The sequence below is a fragment of the Panthera leo genome, chromosome A1, assembly GCF_018350215.1.
Source record: "Panthera leo isolate Ple1 chromosome A1, P.leo_Ple1_pat1.1, whole genome shotgun sequence".
NCBI lineage: Eukaryota > Metazoa > Chordata > Mammalia > Carnivora > Felidae > Panthera > Panthera leo.
This window is the reverse complement of record NC_056679.1, coordinates 1,044,977-1,064,978: the sequence shown is the minus strand read 5'-3', so window position 1 is coordinate 1,064,978 and position 20,002 is coordinate 1,044,977. Positions and strand designations below refer to the sequence as shown.

Sequence of the window (20,002 nt, the reverse complement as noted above, 5' to 3'; positions counted from 1 at the left end):
AGGTGTGACCTTATGGATCATAGGCCCTGTTTGAACGGTTCCTTTATTTTGTGAGTTAATGAATTTCAAAGTGCTTACAATCAATTATTAGTTCATTCAACAGACATCTGTTAACACCTAGCTTAAGCTAGGAACTTTTATAGGTGCTTGGGATACAGCAGGGAACAAAAAACTCCCTACCTTCAAGAACTTCCATTCTAGTAAGATATATTCTGCTGCTGCAGCGTGACCATAAAAAACCGAATTGAAAAACACTGATAACCTTTGAGAAACTTCAATGTGGTAGATGTTCACTGCTATTTTTCAACTTGCATCTTCCTCTTCACCCTAAAAGTAGCTGGCACCTCTCCCCTTCCAGAATGGGAAACAGATTGGCGTAATAGGGAAACCTGGAACTGTGGTCAAGAGTTAAAGAGTTGAGCCAAGAGGAGGATATTGATAAGTGACTTGACTATTAGTCTGCTTTCTAATACGAGTGGTTGTTCTTAATAAGGCCTGAGACCGTCGCTTATTCTGACATACCATCACACTGTCATTTCTCCCCAGCCAGACTGTCCTCAAGAGGAGGGGGTGGGTCTTATATCTTGTTGTATTCTCAGCACCTGGCTTAATGCCACTAAAAAAATAATCCCTCAAGTTTTTGTTGAATGAATAAACGACTGGCTCCATCACATGACTGCAGCTGTTCATAAAGGTGTATCACCTATGAAGAATAATTATGCTACAAATACAAATGCAAAATGGAAAGTAAAAGTAGTTATTTTTTAAGTTTCAGAATTCAGTAATGGTTCTAGAACTGCCATTTATAGTTATGCTTATTCTAAGCATTCCTTGCATGTTTTCTTTAAATCTAATATGCAAATTTTACAGAAAGCCCTCAGTTACTTCTATCAAAACTAAGCAATAAAACATAACAGATGTTTTATTAAAAGGAAAACACTAGATAGAACATTAGTTTTATTACAGCCCTGCAGTTCTTTCTTAGCAATTTTGAGATCTGAAAAAAAATCTAAAAATCTAGTTTTTCCTGTTTGTGACAAAAACTGACCTGAACCATGTAAAGCCTTCTATAGCCATAGTTTATTCTAGTTACTGTGGATATCTGACCTACTGCTGTAGACACTGATTATGGGGTGCTGCCCCTGGCTCCACTGAGGGTGTTATGTAATCTACATATTTTTGAAAAGGGGAAATTTCTCAATTCTAAAACTCCCAAAGGTTTCTGATCAAGGGTCATTTTACTCATAGTAGCATTAACAAAGGGGGAGGGGGAAAAAAAAAAAAAGGCAATTGAAACTCTGTGCTGTATACTATTGCCATCTGCTGACATCACTTTAGAACTACAAATATGTAATCGAAATGGAAAGGCTTAATTTTGCTTATAGGTTTAAGAATAGTACATCCAAGATTTAGAAAATATTCGAGAGGTTTTATTTCCAAAAGCATTTACTATGAAAAAAAATCCTTAGTGAAGTTTTAAAAAAATATCCTTAATATATTGCACCTTGTGTGTTCCTTCCATCCATATAACATAACCTACAAGTTGAATTACTCACCTTGATTCAATATGGTTTAACACCTTTTAGAATCCTCTCTAATGCATGATGAAGGTACTCTAAGCTTTTCCTTTGGGTGCTATATTTAACTACTCTTGTAATGAGTTGGCCTGAAAGCCAGAGATGAAGACTGGTGTCATCAAAATAGTCAGCAATTGTGCCACTGGCCATTTTAAACAGAGCTAAAAGCACCATCAAGAACCTTACAGGAATCCAATGTTTTATATAATTACAGGTGGTGGTAATGCTATGAAACCTACTCTAGAACATAAGAGCTTTTTAGGGTTTCTGAGTGTATACAGTGTTCTTTGTTGTAAACGATCATGACTATATTCTATATTCCCTAGGAGTTAAATATACATACAACAATACATCTTGTTCACAACCCATAATTGCAACACTAATGTCTTTTTAATCTTTTACTTTCTCTTCCTCCTTAACTACCATGGTTGGCAATAGTTCTTTGGCACAAAGGAAATATGTAATGAAGACCCACTGTTTAAGTTTTATAACAAAACTTAAGTTTCATTACGCTGAGTTTTCTTCTGAGGAGTTACTTGAATAGGACTTATAAAAATCAGGTATGACACAGCCTGTGTTAAGGCTATTTTAGGAAAGATCTTTCCCCTCCAAGAAAATGTTTTTCTAAACAAATCATAAGGCTTCAAACATAAATCTGTAAGATCTCCTACTAAGCCTCTTAAGCCATGTATCAACTATGCTTAATTTGAAACTCCAGAATCAGAAATTAAGGCAATACCTTCATTTTACAGATAAAGAAACTGAGGTCCAATCAGAATCAAGTATGCAGCTGAAAGTCTCAGAAAGAGCTGTAATTATTCTTTTTACTGCACTACAATAGAAAATAAAATACGCTCAGTTAGGATTTACACCTGCCTTCCTTCAAAGATACAAAGACCTCCAATTCTAGACCCAACGGTCTGTGGCCCTCTCTTTGGTTCTATTCTTAATTCTTTATTTACAGATTAAATCTTAGCTTCTCTTTGCTTCTTTTTCCTCCAAAGGCCTAAATTCATGACCTTGTTTAACTCAGTAATTAATTAGGACACCATCTGCCCAGATTTTAAGAACGACTTTCTCTTGTCCAGTTCACTATAAGGCAAGGAATCACAGTAACGTATTTGGGGTGTCTAACATGTAGCTTCTAAGAAAAAAAAAAAAAAAAAAATAGTACAAATTGAAACATCACTTTAAATGCCTCTACTCTCAAACCCAGACCGATGCAGTTAACCTGTTCTGGACATCAACTGCTATATTTATAAGATATTGTTAGTAGTATCATTTTCAAGTATGATAAACCCAGAAACAATAAAAAGTACTTAACACTGGAAAACAGTATTAAAAATGGTCTATTCCTAAAAACATAGTAAAATGGAATAACTGAAATTCAAATAACTTCTCTAAAAATGAGAAAGGGGCTTATTAAGGGGGGAAATCCAAAAGTATTATAATTTAAAGAAATTTATTCTTTAAAAATATTTTAATGTACACTTTCATGACTATTTTGTTTGAGGGGAACAAGGACATTATCCTACAGTCGGTGGTAACTTAGAACATAAGTGACATATGTAAAACAATACATTTTGGAAATAACTGGCAAAATAAAAGTGTAAATTTTTATAGTGATTTAAGACTGCATGGTATTTAAGATTTCAGACAAAATGAACCCACATTAGAGTAGTACAAACCAAAAATTTGCAATTTTGACTTCTCCATTACTGTAAACCTTCATGCTATGCATAAATGAGTTGATCTCATTTCCAGATTATCCCATAAATGAGTCACCCATTCCATATTGGCCAGGACAAAGGGAAATTCCATCAGAAAAACAGTGACAAAAGTTTGAATGCACAGTACAATATGCATCTTCTTCTTTCCTGTCTCAAGATGTTTAACACACTGGTGACAACTTGTGTAATATTTTTATGCCAAAAAAAAAAAAAAAAAAGTTGAGCTTCTTGCCTAGAAAAATCTTTTAATGTCTTATATTACCTAATATAGTTTAAAACCTAAAAACTGTGTTAATGAAGATTCAATTTGCATGGGAAACTCACTTTTCTCAATAGGAATAAAAACTTTGATTCATTTTAAATGGCAAAACCTTCAGAACAAAAAAATATAGCATCTCCAATAGACATCTAAAGACAATAAAGTTATATTTACAGGATGCTATAAACAGAAATCACTAAGAAGCAAAAAGAAACTGCTACCATTTCACTGTCCTTTTTCTCAGCAGTCAGCTATGACCACACAAACTAAGGACATCCAGGAACCAATGAAATGTATTCTAGGTGAAATAAGTTTCACAGAACAAACAATTCTTATAAAGTTTTGTTTTTCTTTTCCCCCTGAGAGTCAAGTTAATCCTTGGATTGCATTCAAGACAAAAACAAGAGCTCTAAATCCTCAATCGTGTCAAGATCAAAATTATGTAGACATTTCTGTTTAGAAAAGCTAATGTACAATAAATGAGATGTAAATAGCCAGACAAGGTGCTTAACAGTAGCACTGCGGCAGAAATGTATGGTATTTGGGAGAATAAACATTAAGTGACATTTGGGGAAAACGTTATTGCTCTTGATGGAATATAGCACCACTGTGAAGAATAAAAGATGGCTAGGATTAACCATCTTTTAATCAACAATATGCATTTATAGGAAAAGTGCTTAAAGTACTTCTGGAAAAAGGTTAAGTGTGAGGAAATTTTTATAGTATATATTTTAAATGTTACCCAGTTTTCTTAATTAAATAGACAATGAGCAATCTATTTTAGTAAAGTAATATCAGATTTGCTGTGTGATTATCAAATCAACAAATATAAAATTAAGGGACAGGTATGTTATTCAAACTTATAAAACAAATTAGGACATTATAAAGTAATTTTATGCCAAAACCATTTCTGGTAATTATTGCTTAAAAATACAGTGATTATACTTGTGAATTTTTCTATATCATGATTGAGAAAATTTCTTCTGAATGCTAACATTTATCCTAAGCAAAGGAGAAATACCTAAGGGATGTGTAGACGTTGCCTAATCACTGTGGAAAATAGCCCAAATTCCGCCCCACCCCCCACCCCCCGCAACAATTTTAAAAAACTAATGTCACCATGGTGAGTCAGGAATCAGAAACAAAACAATATGATTACATACATGCTCTATGAAGTCAGCCAAATGGTTTCTTTATAATAATTTGCAGCCAGCATTTTGCTCAGTCTGTATCAAGTAGGATTTTAAGTAAACTTCCTTATTCTAAAAGAAAAGGTCTAAACAGATAAATTGCTATGCAGAAGCACAAAGTTTTAAAATGCTTTTATCTTCTATAAGAAGTAATTTTAAAAGCCAAACAATCTAACATCAAATGTGATTTCCTTTGAGATAGACTTTATCCATCAGTTTCTTTCTTTGTTCTTCAATCATCTGAAATATCAGAATTACTACACTGGTAATCTTCATAGTAAAAATGTGATACTCTCTTATTTAAACTTGATCGACCTTCTGTAACAACTATTTTAGGAGCGGCATCTCTAAAAATAATTTTATCCAATGTATCCATCAGTCGTATTTGAAGGCAATATAAAAATCCTAATAAAGTTGGTAAAGTTTTAGAGTACTACTCAGATACTGCAACATGATCTGTATCTTTAAGGGGAAAAAAGAAAAATCAAACTTCTATAAATGAATGGGATTTGGGATACTTATGGTTGGCACAGAAAACAGAATTTTGTACTTTCATTGGACATTTTTACAAAGAAAATGTCTCAATGATCATGTTTTCAACATCATTCTTCATATATATATATATATATATATACACACACATATATACATACATATATATATATACACACACATATATATATATATATTATTGACTGGGGTGATGCAGAAAGCCACAAATGAGAAAAGGACACTAAGGTTTTAATAAGGGGAACAAAAAGTTGTTTTCACCAGTATAGATTCACATTACAGTACACCAATATCGACAGCATTCTCTTGTCTATTTTTGGTACAGAAGATGGTATCTCTCTACATAACCTTGTAAGGCTTCAGTAACTAAAACGTAAAACAAACAAACAAAACCCCCAAAAAACAAAACAAAAAACCCAGCCTATTAGTTTACAGTTTATTTTAAAAATTCGGAAAGACACTGCAAGTTCTAAACTTTTAGTAGTGCTACCCATACACAACCATCTGGTAAAGAACCCAGTAAAAGAGCCTCCTTTCAAGGAAGCTTTGCAACAGTAGAGTTGTGCAATATGGATGTTTCTTACTACAAGAAAAAAATTATACATGGCACATTCTCATTCGTATTTTGTAATGTAAAAAGTTACAAACATACCTAATCAAATAAATAATAAAAAAAGAATTTGAATGTATTTGTTAAGTATCCTAAAACCACTACATAGAATAATGGCAACTTTCACTCACAGATTATTTACATGGTAATACCCAGTGTGGGTACACTGCTACAAAACTCAAAACAGAAGGAGTAAACTTGAAATGTTTTCCATAATAAAGATCTAGCAGCATGACTATCTAATGCTGTTTTATCCCGATTGCTTCTGAAACGTTCCTTTTTAGTCTGTGTCTTCGTCCAGTTCATAATTGTCTTTATCATAAATATCTTTTACTAAAAGAACCCGTACAAGCATATTTTCCAAGGTGTTTCGGTCCAGTGAAGTAGATGTGTACCAGACAGGGCTATCTGTAGAACTAGAGCATTCTGGTTGCAAATAAAAAACATCCATTCTCTGATTAAGATTCTGTGGACTTTGGGAGAAAGGAGAAAGTCAATTTCACAGTATATATACAAAATTCCCCACAACTTTCTTTTCTTCTTCCAAGAACAATGCTATTACTACTAACCATATTATGTGGTCAGATCATGTCATTACTTATATTAATTTTTTTTTATCATTAAGATATTTTCAAAGTTAATTTCTGTGATAAAAGATTATTTTTCCACCATTTGAATTCCGTTATTTCACTGAATCCAAAACACCATCAAAAGAAATAATATTTTTAATCATTATTTTAATGTTGCCACTAAACAAGTAGAACACCGTCAATTATAATTTTAAGTTGTATCAATTATAACATGCATCCCAGTTTCAGAGATAGTAAAATTTGAAAAGTGTGTCTTAAAATTGATGAAATATAGTAGCCCATAAAATAAAAATACCTAATAGCATTATACAATAGAAATTTAACTTTTAAAATACCAACAATACTGAGATAGGGATTTCCAACTAAGAGTTACCACCACTGGAAGATCTAACACTGTTGCAGCCAAACAGGGCCACCCCAAACCAGTCAAAAATATTACTATTATCTGTAGGTGACATCATTAGTTCTTAAGAACTCATTTGGGGACCTATCTATAATTTATACAACTTGACATAAGGAAATGAACTCTTCGTTCATACTAAGCCTTCGAAAATTAAAGGGTACATATATATAAAGCAATGGACAAGCATAAAATAGTTTATGATCTCTAAACATCTCAATGGTTTAACATTTTCTAAAATGCCTGTTGGTATTAGATTGAGGGAACAAAGTGGTGGTATAGTTGAAAAGTATAGTACTTTCAGAACACTATGTAAGACCTTCTTAAAGGAACATTTTCTCTTACATGTAAAGATTTCATTTTCATCTCCATCTCTTCTACCTTTGAACATACCTTTTCACCAGTGGGTGGGCAAACTATAGCCCATCACTTGTTTGTCTCAGGTTTTAGAACACAATAAAACTGTATACTACAAATACTATAAAAATACTATAGGACCATTTATTTTTAATAGTATATGGCTGGTTTCTGGCTATAACAACAGAATGGATTAACTTCAATAGAGACTCTATAGCCTAAAAAGCCTAAAATATTTACTATCTGACCCTTTACAAAAAAAAAGTTTGTGTCCTATGCTTTATATAATTATTGGAATTGCTGTAATTTAAAAGATGACAATAATAGTAATAACTTCACTAAACAACAATTTCTTAACATATGCTTGAACCTTAAAGTATGAAGTATAAGCTAGGTATTTTACAATAATGAGACTTACAAACATTAGATGTGAGTGAGAAGTGAGAGAAAAATCTAAGAAAGATCAGTGAAAAAAGTCACCTCTTGGTAGTGTTAAATTCAAGGAAACTAACTTATACTACCATTTAAAAAGTTAAATATCATTAACACTTACCTTTTAGACAAGTAGCATTCAAACATTTTCACAGGACATCTAGAAGGATTGGCTGTATTTTCAATTTGTTCAAATACTGGCTCATCATCTTCATGTTTTCTTTTTCCAGTAGTAATTTTATCTTAAAAAATAAAAATTACATGAACTTCCTGAGACTAATCTTGAAGAAAGAATAGTACTATTCACTCCTTGTATCTGTTATACCAAATATGTGGCTTTTTCAAACAAAATGAACTAAGATGTCTTAAGAAGATATAGGTTGTCTTACTTTATGAAAATGGCAGTCCTTAGAGTCTTAACAAGTGACCCAGGTGGTCTTTACTAAGGCAAAGTTTGGCCATCCCTGCCACAGACAATACAAAAATAAAAATATGTTACATTACCTTCATTATCTGTTCCACATAAGGAAGACACTTGGTATCGAAGACATGCTTTGTTTTCCATTGTTAAAGGATTTTTTTTCCAGTGCCTAAACACAGTGCCAAAGGAAAGTCTTAAGTGTTGTTCCACTGTTTTCAGACCAAAATACTTAGTGTTAAAGTAGAACAGGGTATTCAGAAGAGCTACTGGAGAGTGTGATCCCAGTTGTTTTATCCTCCAGAGATAATCTTCTTCGACTCGAGAAAATATTGACCCTTAAACAGAAATATTTTTTAAAAATTACAACAAATAAAATAATGATCATTTAACCATCTAAAAAAAAAATAAAGTTAATTCAAGAACAAACCTATTTCAATCCTCCATTCACATCAGGTCAAAACACACTTTCAGAATTACCTATGCAGCTCTATGACAAAAGAAGCTAGGGAATACACAAGACTATGGAGCTAGCATCTCTGGAATAAGAGACTAGATGTTTGCTTCTGGTCTTCTATAGGACAAGCATACAACGGTCAGAAAGGAATTTAAATCTGCATGATTGCTGGGGAGAAAAAATAGGCGATTTCCATTCACAAACACATTTTCTTCACACATCTAAAACAGATTTCTTAGAGAAATTTGTATCACAATATCCACAGCAGGGCTTAAGAATACACACCCAGTTTCTTACTCCAGAGAAAGCAGGTCACATTTATTACAAAGTTCTTTATAAACACTAGTTATCAACTACATTCATTTCTAATTCAACAAAAGATGAACAGATGAGTTCATGAATAAGTACTCTGAAAAATACACTAATTTAAATTATTTCCTAATTATTTTTAACATACTTTCTGTAAAAATAAAAATCCCAGTAGCAAGTCAGCAACACTTTTATTTAAGAGAGGATTACCTCAAGAACCAGAATACTCATAGGAGACAGATACAATAGTACAGAAGTTACATTAAAAACTCTCAATCCTGAAAAATTTTACATGTATATATACGTATATATATATATACACATATATATATACGTGTATATATATATATATATATGAGAGAGACAGCAAGCGAGCATTACCATCTGGAAGTATACTTGGTTGCCAACTTCGAAGTATTTTATTCAATTCTTGCTCAAATGTCTGGTATCCTGGATCAATGAATATGTTGTCTTTTCGATTACTACCACACAAGTACTACAATAAAAAAAAAAGTTTCTTGAAGGAAAACCAGCTTATTATAAAGAGTGAATATATACTTATACAATATGTCTTAAGAAAGAAAGCTTATATCTTAAAAAAAAAAAAAAAAAAAAAAAAAAAAAAAAAAAAAAAACACCAAAAATCAAAAACCAAAAAACCAGGCACACTAACATAATACAACAGGAGAGATTACTGGCTTTATCTATATACCTAGAAATCATAAAGAATCAAAGTTGCCAATTACTCTTTGGCTTAAAAAACTCAAAGCTGAAATACAAACCCAAGAATCCAGAATGTAAGAACTAGCAGAAATCTTCAGTCTGTCAGATAAAAACAGAATATCTGGTTCCAATGTTCATTATATAGAACATGGAGAAAACAAAATTAGATTTTCAAGTAAGAGTAATTAAATTATAAATTATTAAAGAAAAATTCTGAATTGGATGAAATGTTATTCTGCAGTGGTCTGAGGGTCTCTTCTAGCACTCAATTGTTAAGGAATGCTTTTTTACTTACTGCTTCTCTCTAACTCCTATGAGTCAGTACAAACTTGACTCTAATAACTTACTATGACAAATCTTAACCATGAGAGTTGTTAAGGAATGATTTAAAAACTAAAGTTTGCAAAGTCCATCTCCAGTGGAATCTGGAATAAAATAATGTGAAAGTTAAATGTATGGCAACAACAGCACAAAGGGGCACGCGATGGGAAACTGACACTGTTATAAGGTTCATACGTGATACATAAAGTGGTACAATAATATTTGAGGGTAGATAATGAACTGAAGACCCGTATTATAAATCCTAGGGCAACCACAACAAAACTATTTAAGAGGCAAAAAATAAACCAACAGTAGAGACAAAATAGAATCACAGAAAAATAACTAATTCAAAAGAAAGCAGAGAAAAAAAAAAAACAATAATGAACAGATAAAACAAATACAAAACAACCAATGGCAGATTCTCATCCAATGGCAGCCGTGATTATACTAAGTATAAAAGATCTAAACCAGGGTGGCAAATGAGAGCCAAAGCTGGTTCAGTGCCTATTTTTGTCAGTAAAGTTTCCTCGAAACACAGACACAAGTGACATCTGCATATTGCCAAAGTCTGTTTTCATACTGCAATGGCAGAGCTGAATGGGTGCATGATATATCAGTGTGGCCTGCAAAGACAAATAAAACATTTACTATCTGGTTCTTTATATAAAGGGAAAAAAAAGGTTTGTTGGTCTAAACATACCAAGACAAAGATTGGTCAATTGGACTTAAAAAAAAAAAAAAAGCCAGGCCCAACAATATGCTGCTTAACAAGAAACCTACTTTTTTTAAGTTTTATTTTCTTTAAAATAATCTCTGTACCCAGCACGGGGTTCAAATTTACAACCCCAAGATCAAGAGTTGCATGCTCTTGCAACTTAGCCAGGTGCTCCAAGACACCTAACTTTAAATATGCAGACACAGATAAATGAAAAGTAAAAGAATGAAAAAAAACCACCATATAATAATCGAATATCAGACTAGCGTATCATCATCTGAACTGATCATTATAATGTTAGTCCTGCTAGTCAGAAGGGAGACAGCATAATTTCAAAATGGCAGAACAAAAATTCGTAACTGATACCTTGCGAATAGGATGACAAACCAAGTGCCTGGCAATCAATGAAGTGACAGTGTCAGATCCCTTCCCTACTGATGAGTCAGTCAGAGGGCAGAAATTCTATAAAAATATCTGCAAATTCTCAGTGTTATGACTGTAGCATTAATTGGTTAAAATACAATATCACAATTCAATCTGTTTAATGGGACTATAGTTTTTTAATGTAAAGTTGATGCCCATTATACAAAACAACTGCAGAAGTGAAATCCTCATGTTCAGAACAGCAATTTTTCTCTTTTGTTCTTACCATTTAAAGCAGCAATCATAATGAGAGAAATGATCTGAAGTAATTTTCAGCTGTAAGTCAAGCAATAAGGGGGAAATAACTTTTTTTTTTAATGTTTATTCATTTTTGAGAGAGTGCGAATGGGGGAGGGGCAGAGAGAGAGGGGGAGACAGAATCCAAAGCAGGCTCCAGGCTCTGAGCTGTCAGCACAGAGCCCGAAACGGGGCTTTCAATTCACAGAGAGATCATGACCTGAGCTAAAGTCGGACGCTTAACCGAGCCACCCAGGCGCCCCAAGGGGGAAATAATTTCTATGTACATTCAGAACCTTAACAACAAGCCAAAAACTACCATGCTTCCAACTCCACTTTACTCCAAGTAGCTCCTAAAAGATGTGCTTTTTTTGGCAATCCCCGATAAATCAAAAGATCTGCTGCTGTTATTGTTACAGAAGGAATGACGATAAACTTTATTAGTCATTGTTGTAGTATTCAAAGCAATACTTTATTATGGTATAGCTGTTATTTTCCATTAAGGCAGTCCGAATTTACAAACACCCAATCTACACAACTTATGAACACCTAATCTGCCCCATCACCAAAGCGCAGGAACTTTTGCTTTTCAGAAGCAAAGGAGAAGCCATCAACACCTTCTAGGAAGTAACCCTGGAAAAAACACGGTGATGGGTCAGGCTTGTCTAAAGAGTATCAATCTTTTTTTCTTTTTTTTTTTTTAAGTTAATTTATTTTTGGGGGGGGGGGGGGGGAGGGAGAGAGAGAATCCCAAGCAGGCTCCTCACTGCCAGCGCGGAGCCTGACACATGGCTTGATCTCATGAACCATGAGATCATGACCTGAGCCGAAATCAAGAGTCAGACACTTAACCAACTGAGCCACCCAAGTGCCCCAAGAGTAGCAACCTTAATAAAAATTTTTACTAAAAAATAATTACTAAATAATTACAGAATTATTTAAATTAATAAGTATTCTCTTTCCAAAATATAAATTCCTTTATAAGGGTTCTGGTTTCTCATTGCATTTAGAATGCTTTGGAACAATATTTGAGAGAACTAGAGATCCAGAGATAATTTTGGAACCACTGCACAGAGTATCATTAAACAACAAAATATAGTGTGATCTACACATATAATTTTAAATTTTCTAAAACTTCTAAAATATTTTTAGAAGTTATAGTTAAATATTTTATTTAACCCAATATATCTAAAACATTACTTTAAACATACAATATAAAACTTAATCAGATATTTTACATTTTTATTTATTATGTATTTTTTTAGGTTTATTTATTTATTTTGAGACAGAGACAGTGTGAGTGGGAGAAGGGCAGAGAGAGAAGGAGACAGAGAATCCCAAATAGGCTCCGCACCATCAGCACAGAGGAGCTCAACGTGGGGCTCAAACCCATGAAACCGTGAGATCATGACCTGAGCCAAAACCAGGAGTCAGATGCTTAACTTACTGAGCCACCCAGGCGCCCCTTCTTAGAAATCTTTTTTTTTTTTTTTAATTTTTAAAGTTTATTTATTTATTTTGACAGAGACAGAGATAATGCAAGTGGGGAGGGGCAGAAAGAGAAAGAGACAGAATACGTTTTACATTTTTAAAATATAAATTCTTTGAAATCTTATGTGTATTTTACACGTAGAGCACTTATTTCAGATGAGCTAAGTTTCAAGGGCTCTGTTCTCTTTTGGATTAAAAATGCAAAGCAGCACATTGGTAAGTATCTATCTACTTAAGCAGAAATTCTGGCACTGGTATTTGAGAAGTAGAATATAAGTCTACTAACATAGTTGAAAATCATGTTTTAGAAAATGTTCAGTCAGTAACATGTTTGTTTAGACATGAATTGTCACTAATATAGTATATATGTAATGACAATGTTTTTAGAAAACTAGCTAAGCAAAAACCTATTATATGTAACAATATGCATAACAATTTATAAATAGTATGTTGAGAATATAAGACACTCATCATTTAAGGGTTATTAGATATATTTAAGAGATTCTACTTATAGGTGTCTAAAATTGATGGTCTAATAAAATGCTACTTGCATAAAGCTTCATTAAAAACAATGTAAACACAACCCACCATTAATTTAGCTACAAATCAGCAGCTCTGCACAATAATTTGTGCTTCAGTAATATTACTGCAACCCTTAGCTGCCTACCTCCAAAGGAAAATAAAAAAAAATCAAGTGTGATCTTTAAAAAACACTTAAAACTTTTTCCTGTTTCAACCTGGATAAAAGATGTCTAAACATTTTAACAATAAATACAGGCCTTTTGCTGCATGACTGTTACCTACTTCATACCCCACCTGCACCCAAAGCTCTCTACACTTCATATTCTACATTCCAGCCATGCCAAGCAGTTCCTGGAAAACTGTGCCCTGTATATATTTTTCTCTGTTCTTGAAATGCCAATGTTCTTCCCTCATCCCTCCTGCCTAGAATTTCTATATTTACTTCAAAGTTCAATTTAAAGATCTTCCCCACTATTTTCTCAGATTACATCCTTATAGAACCAATTAGTCCCACCTCTGTGCCACCGACATACCATACCATGAGAACAACACTGTTTAAATATTATTTTTGTATGTGTTCCAAATCCTTGGGCAGAACATATTACAGCTTTTAAGTCAGACTGCTTACTAGATTCAAAATATATGAGCTATATAAACTCAGGTGAGCTACTTAATTTTCCTTCATCATTAAAAAATGGTGAGAAGAACAGTAAGGTTGTTGAGAGGATTAAATGACATGTCAAGCAGTTAGTACAGTGCATGGAAATCAGTAAATAGTGTAAAAAAAAAAAAAAAAAAAAGTAATCTCTAATATCTACTCCAATGTTCAGTATTCAGCATACAATAAACAGTTAACTAGTGTCTCCTGAAGAAACCAATGAAAGAAGGTTAGCAAAACTCTGAATGCATTACACCACTGCTGTGAAAAATAAGGCAAATTCTTAAGGCCCTTCTGAATCAAAGATTAAATACATTTTAAAATGTTATGCATATTTTAATAGAATTTTAAAAAGTTCTATATAATAGAACTCAAATTAACAAGCTCAAATTAATAAGTGAATTTACTCTAGTTTTTAATATAGTAAATGGAGTTCTAACTCTTCTTGAAAAAAGCATTTTTCAAGATAAGAAATTTTGGAAAAATTTTTGGAAAATGAGAATAACTATCTAGAATAAACAAAGAATTCTCACAAATGGAAAGAGATAAACAACCCAACAAAGCAAAATTTCACAGAAAAGCTAACTCAAATGGCCAACTAAAAAGATCCTCAGCACTTTTGGGAAGCAATATCGTGATAGCTTTTACAATAAAAAGTATGTTTGGGGCACCTGGGTGGCTAGTCGTTTAAGTGTCAGACTTTGGCTCAGGTCCCGATCTCACAGTTTCGTGAGTTCGAGCCCTGTGTCACGCTCCGCACTTAACAGCACAGAGCCTGCTTGAGATTCTCCCCTTCTCTCTCTCTCTGCCCCTCCCCCGCTTGCATGTGCACATTCTAAGTAAATAAACTTAAAAAATAAAATAAAACAAAACATATGCTTTTTTTATGGTCTAATAATACCCTTTCAGAAATCTAATCTCATAGAAATAAGATCTTTAAGATCTTTAGGATTGGGGCACCCGGGTGGCTCGTCGGTTAAGCATCGGACTTTGGCTCAGGTCATGATCTCACAGTTTGTGGGTTCGAGCCCCGCATCGGGCTCTGTGCTGATGGCTCAGAGCCTGGAGCCTGCTTCAGATTCTCTGTCTCCCTCTCTCTCTGCCCCTCCCCCACTCACACTCTGTCTCTCGCTCTCAAAAATAAAACATTAAAAAAAAAAAAAAATTTTTTTTTTTTTTTTTGGAAAAAGATCTTTAGGATCATTATGTAAGATCTGGGGAAGGAGGGGAAAGAAGGTGTACACTGTTTATCTATAATAGCAAAATTTTATGAAGCAAAGGGAATGCTCATCATTGTTGAAATGACTAAATTAAATGTAGTATGAAATACACACAGTTAAGTCCGTTCCAGTTGACTTAGAGGGACTGCCACAATGTGCTGAGAAACAGAAGGAAAGAAACTATAGTACAAAAGAGTTTAATATGGCTCCATGTTCTTAGCTGACAAACTATTATATCTTTTGCCATGTTCATAAAAAAATACAGAGAAGCATACACATTTAGCTAACCATGATGAAGTGGGGAAGGTTCAGGAAAACGGTATCCACAGTTCCACTGACAATGCATTTGGTGTGCAGGGCGTGTGTTCACATGTGTAAGGTAAGAGTGGATGAGAGGAAAGAATGATCATGATTGTAGGAGTTCACATAATTTTCTTTTTTAACAATAACTGTTATCCTTATACAATCAGGGGGGAAAATCAGCTATTCTGTTTGTGAGCTAGAAAAAAAATGCTGTGCACCCCTTTCACACAGTACTAATTAAACATCCATAATTATACCTAATTTCTCAATATGCAGTACAGAAGCGGCTACCTATTTACTACCTACATTCACAACACCCGGTCCTCACAACTAAAGATGTTATTCCTTCAATAAACAAATATAAAAAAAGTCCTACTTCTTCGACATTATTTTACTCCCAGATGCAAACAAAATCAATAAATGCAACAGAAAAATATGCACTCTTCCAAAAATAGCTTCTATTTCTGTACACATCCTTGAAGTAACATTAAACAGCAATGATTTCTGTAAAGTATATTTTAGATAGCTTATCTTTACACTGAGGTTTAAGATTATTTTTAAAGCTGCTTATAAATACCATACAGCCTTTTACAAAATTAAATCAAGTCTGTGAAAATATGTCCAATGATGAGAATAGTAAAAAAAACTTCTTTCAATTATGGTATAAAAACAAAAAAAGAAAAGAAAAATTTACCATCTTAACCATTCTAAAGTGTATAGTTCAGTAGCAAAAAAAAAATTTCTGAGGAAACAAATGTAGAGACCCTGTTTAAAAAGGGAGGAAATTCAGACATATGCTACGATATGGATAAGCTTTGAAGATATTATGCTTAGTGCAAAAAGCCAGTCACAAAAAGAGTAATATTGTATGATTTCACTTATACAAGATACCGTAAGTAGTCAAACTTATGGAGACAGAAAACAGAATGATGGCTGCCAAGGGCGGAGTGAGGAGAGAATGAGTTACTGTTTAATGGGTACGGAGTTTCAGTTATGCTATATGGGGATGGATGGTGGTCATGTTTGCACAGGATTACAAATGTACTTAATATCCCTGACTTGTACATTAAAAACAGTTAAAATGGGTAAGTTTTATGTTACGTGTATTTTACCACAATAAAAAAAAATTAGAAAAAAAGACCAACTTAAAGACATAATTTATAATTCCTTCTTATGCAATCCATTTAGATCTCAAACCTCTAATAGTATTTGGAGTTCTAATATTTAAATAACCCACTCAGTAAAAAGCAATCCAGAGATTCAACTTCCTATAATAGAGTTATAGGGTAGCCAGCCAATTCTCTTTACTTAAGGAAAATGAAAATATTTTTAAAAATTTATGGAATGCAAGTAAACTAGTTGATAGAAGAAAATGTATACCTTTAAATGCTTTACTAGAAAAGAAAAAAGGTTTAAGATCAATGATCTTAAGTTGGAAAAAAGAAAACAAATTAAGAAAACAAATGGAGGTCAGAGTCTCCAAAAAAGAGAAAACAAAAAAACAGAGAAAAATCAATGAAACCAAAAGCTGGCTCTCCAAATAAATCAATAAAAGAAAACTGATAAACTTTTAGCTAGATCAGCAATACAGGCAAACCAGAACCCTAGCCCCATTAGGCCCAATCCCACTAGCCATTTGTTTTTCACAATGTATAAACTAAGGGCTATGTTTTTTATCATTATAAACCGTTACATTTTTAAGCTGCTATCTACCTATCAACATCAACCCATGCTAACAAATATGTGACAACTTTGATCAAGTGTACAAATTTCTTTAAAGACAAAACTGTAAAATGAACTAAAATAAAGAGTGAACTTAAATAACCGTATAAAAATTAAATGAATTGACTTAGTAATTTAAACTACCTCAAACCCCACAAAAATTAAAAAAAAAAAACCAGGCCCACATAGCTTCACTGGATTCTGTCAAACACTTAAGAAACGAATAATACCAATTCTCACAAATTCTTTCAGAAAAGAGAAGAAAGGCGGGGGGGCCGGGTCCTGGGTGGCTCAGTTGGTTGAATATACGACTCTTGATTTCAGCTCAGGTCATGATCCCAGGGTCCTGGGATCGAGCCCCACACCAGTGTGGAACCTGCTTAAGATTGACACTCTCTCTCTCTCTCTCTCACTCCAGCTCATGCTCTCTGGAAGGAAGGAAGGAAGGAAGGAAGGAAGGAAGGAAGGAAGGAAGGAAGGAAGGAAAAGCAAGCAAGCTTTAAAAAAAAAAAAAAAAAGTAGGAGAAAGGAACACCTCCCAATTTATTTTATGTGGCCAGTGGTATCACCAAAGCCAGGGAAAGATCTCTAGAAAACTATGGACTAGTATCCTCCATGAACCTCTGCAAAGTCATTAAGAGTAAATTAGCAAGTTTAATCAGCAGTATATAAAAAAGTTAATATATCATTATCAAATGCAGTATCTCTCAGAAATTCAAGGTTGATTTAATATCTGAAAATTAATTCTCTTAAGAGAATAAGAGAGAAAAACCATATGATTGTCTCCATAGATGCAGAAAAAGAAGTTGACAAAATTCAGTAACCGATTATGATAAAAACCCTCAGTAACAAAATAAAAGGTTAAGAAAAATTCTCAGCCAATTAGGGATAGAAGTTCTCTTCCCTGGCCTGGTAACAAACAGGAAACTACAAAAAACCTATAGGCAACATCATACTTAATGGTGAAGCATCTTTCCTCAAGAATTAGAAACAAGGTGAGGGTTTCTGCTCTCATCATTTGCTTTCAATGTTGGGAGGGGGAAGGAGGCCTGATATCCCTAACCAATGTAATAAGACAAGAAAAAGAAGACATGCAGATTGGAAAGAAAGAGGCAAAACTGTCTTTAACACCACCTAACAAAACTAATAATGAATTGGTACATACAGAATATAAGATGAATATACAAAAATCCATTATATTTTTATATGCAAAGTAATGTCCGAGGAAAGGAAAGAGCCAACAGAGAGTATTTGACTTCAGGGAGGTGAACTAAGTGGAACAGAGATGGGTAAGACAGAGACTGCTCATTTTGTTGTCTTTTATTACCCTGTGATTTAAAATTTTATTATTCAGATACTAGTTTTTTAAGCTGAATTTCTAGAAGCCATTTTTAAATGAAATTTTATACAGAACCCCAAAACATACCAAAAAGTAGAGCTGCATTAAAACAACACAAATAAGAGCCTAGAACTCAATCTCTTTCCTTCCTGAGTTAACTTGGGAGAAACCTAATATCCTCTTCTACACTTTAAAAATGATTGATCTGAACAACTGAACTACTTCCAAGATGATGATATAAATGTTCTTTTTTAAAAAAAGACTGTTCCACCATCTTAAATACACACACACAATAAAAAGCAGCAGAAAAACTGGACAATACAGGTCTATTGTGTACTAGCTGTTGACAATTATCCAGGTTAATGAGTGCCTACAATAGGGCCTGCATGGTGTAAGACACAAAGAGTAAAACCCAATCCTATTTGCTCTAGAGAAGAGTCTTTATTATGTAACAGGTAACTTATTTTGAAATCAGACAGTTGAGATGGTTTTGCCTGCTATTCCTACTCTTTTTTACTCCTAGGTATGATGAAAATGGGGGGTGGGGGAACACACACAGGTCTATAAACCTTGAACCAGAACCAATGAGGCCAGATATGTTTTGGAATTCATAACTTTTTTGGATTTTACAGAGGAAATTCAGGGCATGTACATATTTACATAATATTCCTAAAGTGATCTAGGAAAGTACCCTTTATTCCTTTAGAAACATTAACTATTCTATAGTGAATTATGTAGTTAATATTCTGTAGATGATCAAACAGAAAGTACACTAAATAGACAAAAACTTCACAACTCTTCAACTCAGGTTTTACTACCAAATGAGTTTTTCTGAAAAACTAAAGAGTAAAATGTCTAGTTTTCAGGGATTTTGAGATCTGGAATGGTGGATGACCTATTGTCACCATCTAAATATGAGGCTAAGGTACGTATAAATCTATCAAAGAGGAATAAGGAAAAGTAAAACCTACTATATATTTTTTAGGTTGCTACTGCAAAATATATGATGGCCCTTGAACATACAATAATTTACAGCCATGTGCTACCTTCCCACTACCACTTATGTAATCTTGGGCAAATTTCTACCCTGAAGAGAACACAACTTAAAATACAAATTAAGACAGTTCTAGTTTTCTGAATAATTTCAGTGACTACATCAGTTGGCAACATAACATTAAATTCTCGGGCTATAAACAAAACTCTACGTAAAAAGAGCTCCTTCTATCATTTATCACAGCTAAAAAATACATAGGATGTTAAGCTAAGATACTTTCTGACCTCTGGGCTCAAACCTGAACAATTTGTTCAGAATTACAAGCCAACACCTACAGTTGGTATTTATGTCTATTACGGAAAGTAGACTCATCAATCAAGGTTCACAGATATATGGCTTATTTAAACCCCTAAAGAATGATCTTCTTTTATAAGATGATTCCAAAAAAATAAAGAGTGATTTACCTATATAACAAGTTAGAAACATCAGGAGTGT

General features: G+C 33.4%; 1 protein-coding gene across 2 annotated transcripts in view; it reads right to left on the bottom strand.

The window, feature by feature from the left end:
* Positions 1-5,480: 5,480 nt before the first annotated feature.
* The window catches only part of ZMYM2 (zinc finger MYM-type containing 2), a 104,407-nt gene continuing 89,885 nt past the window's right edge, over positions 5,481-20,002 (bottom strand). For both annotated transcript variants that reach the window (XM_042952337.1, XM_042952970.1), the window contains 4 exons: positions 9,221-9,335; positions 8,160-8,411; positions 7,777-7,897; positions 5,481-6,349 (listed from right to left, as the gene is read on the bottom strand). In XM_042952337.1, the coding sequence (XP_042808271.1) occupies positions 6,157-6,349; positions 7,777-7,897; positions 8,160-8,411; positions 9,221-9,335 (681 nt within the window). In that variant the 3' untranslated portion in view covers positions 5,481-6,156. The remainder of the gene's footprint in view (positions 6,350-7,776; positions 7,898-8,159; positions 8,412-9,220; positions 9,336-20,002) is intronic.